Source organism: Lolium rigidum, chromosome 1 (genome assembly GCF_022539505.1).
Source record: "Lolium rigidum isolate FL_2022 chromosome 1, APGP_CSIRO_Lrig_0.1, whole genome shotgun sequence".
In the NCBI taxonomy this organism is placed as follows: Eukaryota; Viridiplantae; Streptophyta; class Magnoliopsida; order Poales; family Poaceae; genus Lolium; species Lolium rigidum.
In genome coordinates, this window is record NC_061508.1 from 231,248,217 (window position 1) to 231,254,770 (window position 6,554).

Here is a 6,554-nt window from a genome sequence, read left to right on the forward strand (position 1 = left end):
TAAAAACTAGAAGTTCGAACATACGATTTTTGTCTCTTCGTCAGTTAGTTTGTGAACAACTGTTATCATGGTTCGGTGGGATGCAGAACTTGCAGGTCTTGCTCTGTAGGTGTACTCTTGATCATCTATTCTGGTTGGTGAGAGATGCGACATCCAGAGTTGCAGACTCTTCTCTCTTTCTTTTTGACTCTCAAATGTACACAACTAATTCCAAAATGATTCTCTAAACATTTTTTTGACACAATGATTCAAAACATAAGTTGCTTAGGGCACTAACCCGGTCTTCAAAGTAACATGAAGACTATAGTAATATTTTAAAAAAAAATCAAAACAATACTAATATCTATTACAAATGTGTACCATGCAAAACCTAGCAATATCAAATAAGATCAAGAAAGAAAAGGAGAAATGGAAATGTCAAAGAAGACTTTTTATTGACAAAATGCCATGAATATTTTTATGAAATATCCTAAAGTTGGATATCAATGAGTAAATTTAGACAAATGGAAATTCAAAAACAAATCTTTAAAAAAGGGATTAGAGAAATTTGTTAAATCAATGTTCTTTTGATGATTTTTCTTTGGGAATTTTCGTCAAATATAGAATAAGAAATATTATTTGCTAACAATTTTATTTTATTCCTCAGCTTTATCTTGTAGTATATCATGATGAAATTGATGGCATGACATATGCCCTTTGTCGGTCAAAACCACTTTTGAGTAGTCAAAAACTCAAAATCATTCGAAGAACCAAAGACATGTGAAATTAAGAGTTGAAGGGTAAAAAGTCCAGTTTGAAGTTGGAGAGCCAAATTTACATCGTGTCAAAAGTTATGGACCACAAATATAATTTTTGCCTTGAAAAATATGGGTGCTTCTGAAGCACGAGGAGCACCCTAAAGACAGGAGAACCTTACACAATCCATTTTTTTTCGAAACGGAGGTAAAAAGCTTTGCCCCATACACAATCCATGTTTTAATACATGAAGTGAAAGTCATGAAGACACGCTTTCAAGAATGTATCCATGTCTAAACGGTTGTGCTTTATATAATAATGAGGGTAAATAGAAGGAAGAAATATCTGTATAAATAAAAATAAATTGGTAGCACTTTTAGCACATTAAAGATGATGGCCTGGCAAATGCGAGGGTCACTATGCTACTTTGTACTAATAAACAACATAATAATCAAGGCCGCATACATCCATGATGTAGAGACCCGGTAATAAAGCTTTTATTTTCTAAAAACGACATAAAGCTCCATGGAGATTGATAAAACACTTTGCGGAGAAGATTTAACAGGTCAGTGTACCGGAGCCTTACTACCTATTCCGCGATACATAACTACACCCAGTGCTATTTTACATGAGTATTAGCTAATCCACTATCTATTAGATTGCACAAACAAAACTTCCTACATTAATTTTAATCGTGCTATACTCCTGGATACGCAGCAAGAAGGTAAAATAAACAGATTTTTACAGGCGACCCAATTCAAAGCTTCGGATGCAGGTTTTCGGCAGCCCGTTGTAGGCGAAGACCATATCAGGACCATCTACAATCCTGGAGATTCGTGCCACGTCGACGTATGCAATCTCCTGCTGTCAGTTCAGTAGCTAGAAGCAGAGAAACAGCCTCGACATCTAATCATCCTGTAACTGCAAAAGGAACAAGATAGTACTGTCACTTGACAAATAAATGCAGTAAACTTTGTCAGAACGAACGGTGTGTAACTGTAATGCAGTGCAGCATAAAGAAACACACCATTGTTCTTCGTGTCGCTTTTGTCAGCTCTGGGGTCCTTAGTAATGTAAAGCCTCTTCACTGAAGCGATGAACAACCTGCAAAAACATATGCAAGAAAGGTCGATCAGTGACAACTTCAACTTCTTCCATAAAGAAATTGCCACGCTCAACATACTCCCATGGGACATCGCCGACAAGCATGCGGTCGCCCTCGTTGTCCTCATACAGAAGGATGTAGTTCTTCATCACACCATTGCCCTTCTGACGCTCCAGCTGCTCTCCATCCTCTCTAGATGCAATCCTCCGATGGCCATCTGAAATCAGCCAAGTACCTCATATATGTCAGTGACATGAGCAGTATGGAGTTTGATCATGCATGGAGGGTGCAGTGCAGTGCAAGCAAAAAACACCTGACAGGAAGCCATGGAACATGCTCTGCAGAGCCCCAGACAGAGAAGTGTAACTGCGGTGCGCATTGATGTCGATCTTCCTCCCAACAGCGTAACCTTCCAGGTTCACCTTCACAAACATAGCTGGCCTCTCTTGTCCTGAAACTCCAGTGTTTCCATGGTCTTCTTCTTCAGAGCAGGGTTCCACTTTGCTCAGATCTTGAGAATATGCAGGCCTTGTGGATGTGGTGGACAGGTTCTTGCGGAATGTGCACAATGGTGGCCATCCGACCACTTGGGGACGATCTTCTCTGAAAATTGTGAGTGGAATTTGGTGAGAAGATGGCAGACAAGCAAAGATTCACCACCTCTTTGTGTGTAATTCGTGACAACAAGGAAGAAATCAACTTGAGATGGTAGTACATTAGTACCACAATACAACTCCAGTTATTATTTCCTCTTTTACCTTCCATGTTTTATTATCTTCACATGAAAATTATTTCTCTCCGCATATTGTGCACTATTTATTTATTCTCTTCTCTATGCTTTGTTTACATGTTTTTCGTATGCTATGCCAAAATCTGACAGAGATCAAAACAGACACAAACATAAAACTGTTCATATATGATCCCTCTTTTAACGAAAGAATTTTCTAAATTCATATATCATGTTTCCATGACAAGATTGCGAAGAAACAGCTATTACTTTGTGCTAACTGATAACCAAACCTTTGCATGTGGCTCTCATTAGGCCTCTGCTGAACTTGCTCCAGTGCTGCCTTGTCTTGCCTGGAAGACAGGCTCCAAGTGTGCACTCCAACACCAAGCCATGGATTAGTAGTGCCTCCACCACCACACAGGCCATTGTCTGAAGAGATTCCAAGCCTAAGCTCAAGGTTGTTGAGGACACCTTCCTGCAGTTTGCTAGCATCTACTTGCTCGTGTTTCAGGCTTGATGCAACTGGAGAGCTCTTCATGGCTTCTCCCAAGCTGTACCTCTAGTAATTTACTACCAGATGTATGTGCAATTTGAGAGAGTGTGTGAGAGAGGTCTTTATGGTGCTGAGGTAACTGTGAGATGGAATAATTAAAGGTAAGTGAGGGGGCAGATGATGAGAAAGGCAGGTGGCTTTGTGGGGAACCTTGGTGAGTACTAAAGTGGACTAGTGGGGTCTAAGTCTAACAAAAGTATGAAGTGATAATGATGGGTATAGAAGAGTATTCACTGAGTTACAAAATTTATAGTATAGGTTTTGATTCCATAGTATCGCTCACGTTTAGTTTATGTATTTTTTAAAGAGGATGTGAGGAGCAATGTCTGTTCATTGAAGAGAGAAGCAGATTAAATAAATTAAAGTTCATGTGCTCATTTAAGTTGTGCTATCCGGGTTATTTGGCGATAATGAAATAAAGATCATAATCACATTCAGTCCATCAAGATTTGAAGTCCAAGTCAAGTGTAAGGAGAAGTAAGCAGATACTCGGAAGTGCATGAAACTGAATGGAATTGAACACAAGTGGACGAGTGGATGTACATCTCCTCCATATCGAGTTTGTCTGACCTTGTGCCTCGGGGGGGATGCAATGGCTATTGGAGCTCCAGCTGAAACCTCAGTCCACTTGAAAGTGAGCTTGCTCCCTGCACTTTGCTGTGTTTTCTCCTTGTTCTGCATGGAATTAGCAGTTTAGATAGCAGTAACACTGAACCTGAACATGCTCCTAAAGATGCTTTCTTACCTTTTCTTCATTGCATTATGCAAACTCTAAAGCATAATCGTGAAACACATGTGATCTTCTGTTGTGATGAATCCCAGGTTAGTGAATGTCCTCATCTTGAAACATATTCTTAAGATTAGATGGAAATTGTTTCAACTAAGGGAAGCTCAATACAAATGTTTATGTGTTCCAGGATAGCGCTGTTTGTGCCTTTGTTTCGGTTTTCTGGCTCACACATGTAGTTTATTAGTAATTGCAAATGAATATGCACTATATTCTAATGTGTCATACATGTTAACACATTGGTCAACCAAAGCATTTATCCGTTTTAATAAAGACAGAAAACAAATACCAGTAACATTTTCCGGCCATCAGAAAGTGTTGTTGCGGTGACATAATGAAAAACAATTTCTCATCGCTTTTGTTTACTAAGGAATATTTGTCAATCTGCAGAAAATAATTGATAGACTTCAGGTAAACTAAACTTGATTTTCCATGTTTTCTGCAACACCAATAATTTTCACTAAATCTAGTACCTTTATCAATTCTGCATTCATGAGCCTTTAATAAATTAACTAAGAAAATCATTTCCTTCTTTCTGCTATACTTACCAAAGATATATTAGATTTACAACCAAACTCTATCCATGTCCGTTACACCTGACAGGTTGGATTAACTATGCTTGCTCAGTTCTCTTTACATTAATGCGAGAAATGCATATGATTCCATGCTGCACCTACATATGCCTCTCCTCACCGACTCCTAAGAATCTATGAAATTGTACCATCTTTGTATATATATATATATCCTAGAAAAAAATGTTACTTTGTTCCTGATCCTCTATAAATCGACAGCTCCTCACATTCCATGTTAACATACTGTTTAGTATCTCTTCTTTACATGTAAAGACACTGGAAAGACACCCATCTTTTCATTTATCAGCTTTACCACTTGCATGCATCTGCTTTAGTGAGACATCTAAGATGTTAAGATCTACTAATATATGCATCAGTACAAAGTGCAAACCTATGGGCTATCTCCCTAAGTTCCGTTCCTCCATGATTGGCCTGCCTAATTACATGCTAAAGCAAGTGTATAACGATTAATTGTTCACCCAATAGTATCTTGTCCCATCTAAAACCCTCGTTATACAAAGTCACCGGAATAACTACCCTTTGGTACAGATTTCATTCTTAGTGCTTAAGGAGTAGGCAGATGATAGGCGATGCAAAAAAAAACATGTCCTGTCTGATCTACATGCCATGCCATTTGCAGAGCCTAAGTGGAGTCGATAATGAGAAGCTTTTGTTGACTTATCTTAACACCGCATAGGATTCAAGCTCATAATGATGAGTGAGTCAGGGATGCTCTGGTTGATCTGGCTTGTGTATCTTCATAACTGTAACAGTACAAAAGTTATTTGAATATGAAAAGTTTCAAGTAATTGGGAAGAGGTAGACTCGATTGATACCTCATGTACAAGTTTGCGGTAGCAGCTCCTCTACGGATGTTACGATTGCCTTCTGCCGAATGGCTGAGTACAGTGAAGAACATCAAGTACCATTCAGGGGAATGCATGAGTGCATGTTCTAGTTTGCACTGCACCGTTCTGGCATTTTGTATAGTTATTTCTGTTAATTAACACGAAATTTAGTGAAAATAACAAATAAAGAAGGGAGATGTGAAAGGAAAAAAAAAGATAACAAAGCGACACTTGTTGGGACAAATTAAAGCAGATTCATCAGATGAACTGAGTGATGGGTACCAGAAAGGCAAATGCGTTCATCTGGGCACACCATCATAAAAAAGCAATATTATTTTTCTTTTGACGAAAACACAAAAGGCATAACTTCCAGATGCAATCCATGTTCTTCACTTCTCCGCCAAACCACATTATTGCCAGAGCACTGTCACAGCAAGGCAAAAGAGAATGCGGGGTTGTTTGCCAGGCAAATGATCAAACACCTGGTGTGCAGCGCGGTCTCTGTATCTCTAACTTGTCAGCCACTAACTAGCTACTCCTCGAAGATGATAACGTCTAGTGGATCTAGTGGTTGTAAGCAAGTGATCGAACACCTGAGGCTGTTATTACCTATGTGCTGAAGAAGATAGGATGGATTGACCCCGTCAAATCTAACCAAGATCTTCCAACCTTTTCAACTCCTCTTTTTCCGTAAAGGCGATCGCTTTGCAGGTTTCAACTCAGGACAAGAGAAATGCAAGGAGCGGAATGAAAGAGACGATGATAAGATATGATACGGCAAATGGTTGACTTGTATCTTTAGGCCTTCAGCAACGTTGCTCCCAGATATATAACCATTTTGCTAATTTTCAATTGTCTATTTGGCTTGCCTTATGGTCCGTGGTAGCAATAGCTTGCAACATGGGTTGTAACTATTTTCTCCGTCGAATAAATAATGTCTTAAATTTGTCTATATTTAGATGTATAATATCTTAACTTTGCTTAAATTTGGATGTATCAAATTTGGATGTACCAAAGTTAAGATATTCTTTATTAGACACTCTTTATTAGACTGAGGGAGTAGGATATTTTAAGTTGCACATGAAAATGCAAGTGAGATTTTACTAACATAAGGGTTGCAACTGAGAGAAATGTCTCTGGATTGCAAGAATGCTCCGTGATTCGTATTAATCATGAGTTGTAAGCGGTAGAAGTGCTCAGACCATTGGATTGGATTGTTTCGTT

At 38.7% G+C, this 6,554-nt stretch overlaps 1 protein-coding gene across 1 annotated transcript; it reads right to left on the reverse strand.

Moving 5' to 3' along the window:
• Window positions 1-1,183: 1,183 nt before the first annotated feature.
• Window positions 1,184-6,075, reverse strand: LOC124691273 (auxin-responsive protein IAA25-like). Its single transcript, XM_047224552.1, has 9 exons — window positions 5,940-6,075; window positions 5,319-5,478; window positions 3,869-5,246; window positions 3,694-3,798; window positions 2,861-3,147; window positions 2,154-2,443; window positions 1,919-2,057; window positions 1,763-1,839; window positions 1,184-1,656 (listed from the first exon to the last, which is right to left on the reverse strand). Exons 5-9 carry the CDS (start codon window positions 3,106-3,108, stop codon window positions 1,646-1,648), a joined length of 765 nt encoding a protein of 254 aa, XP_047080508.1. The 5' UTR covers window positions 3,109-3,147; window positions 3,694-3,798; window positions 3,869-5,246; window positions 5,319-5,478; window positions 5,940-6,075; the 3' UTR covers window positions 1,184-1,645.
• Window positions 6,076-6,554: the final 479 nt, after the last annotated feature.

Bases quoted from the DNA above. Each gene is read 5' to 3' on its own strand.
- LOC124691273 (XM_047224552.1), bottom strand. From the start codon at position 3,108: ATGAAGAGCTCTCCAGTTGCATCAAGCCTGAAACACGAGCAAGTAGAT. The intron at 2,444-2,860 runs GTTTGGTTATCA...CACAATTTTCAG, and splicing joins AATGAGAGCCACATGCAAAG to AGAAGATCGTCCCCAAGTGG. The intron at 2,058-2,153 runs GTGTTTTTTGCT...GGCTGATTTCAG, and splicing joins GTTCCATGGCTTCCTGTCAG to ATGGCCATCGGAGGATTGCA.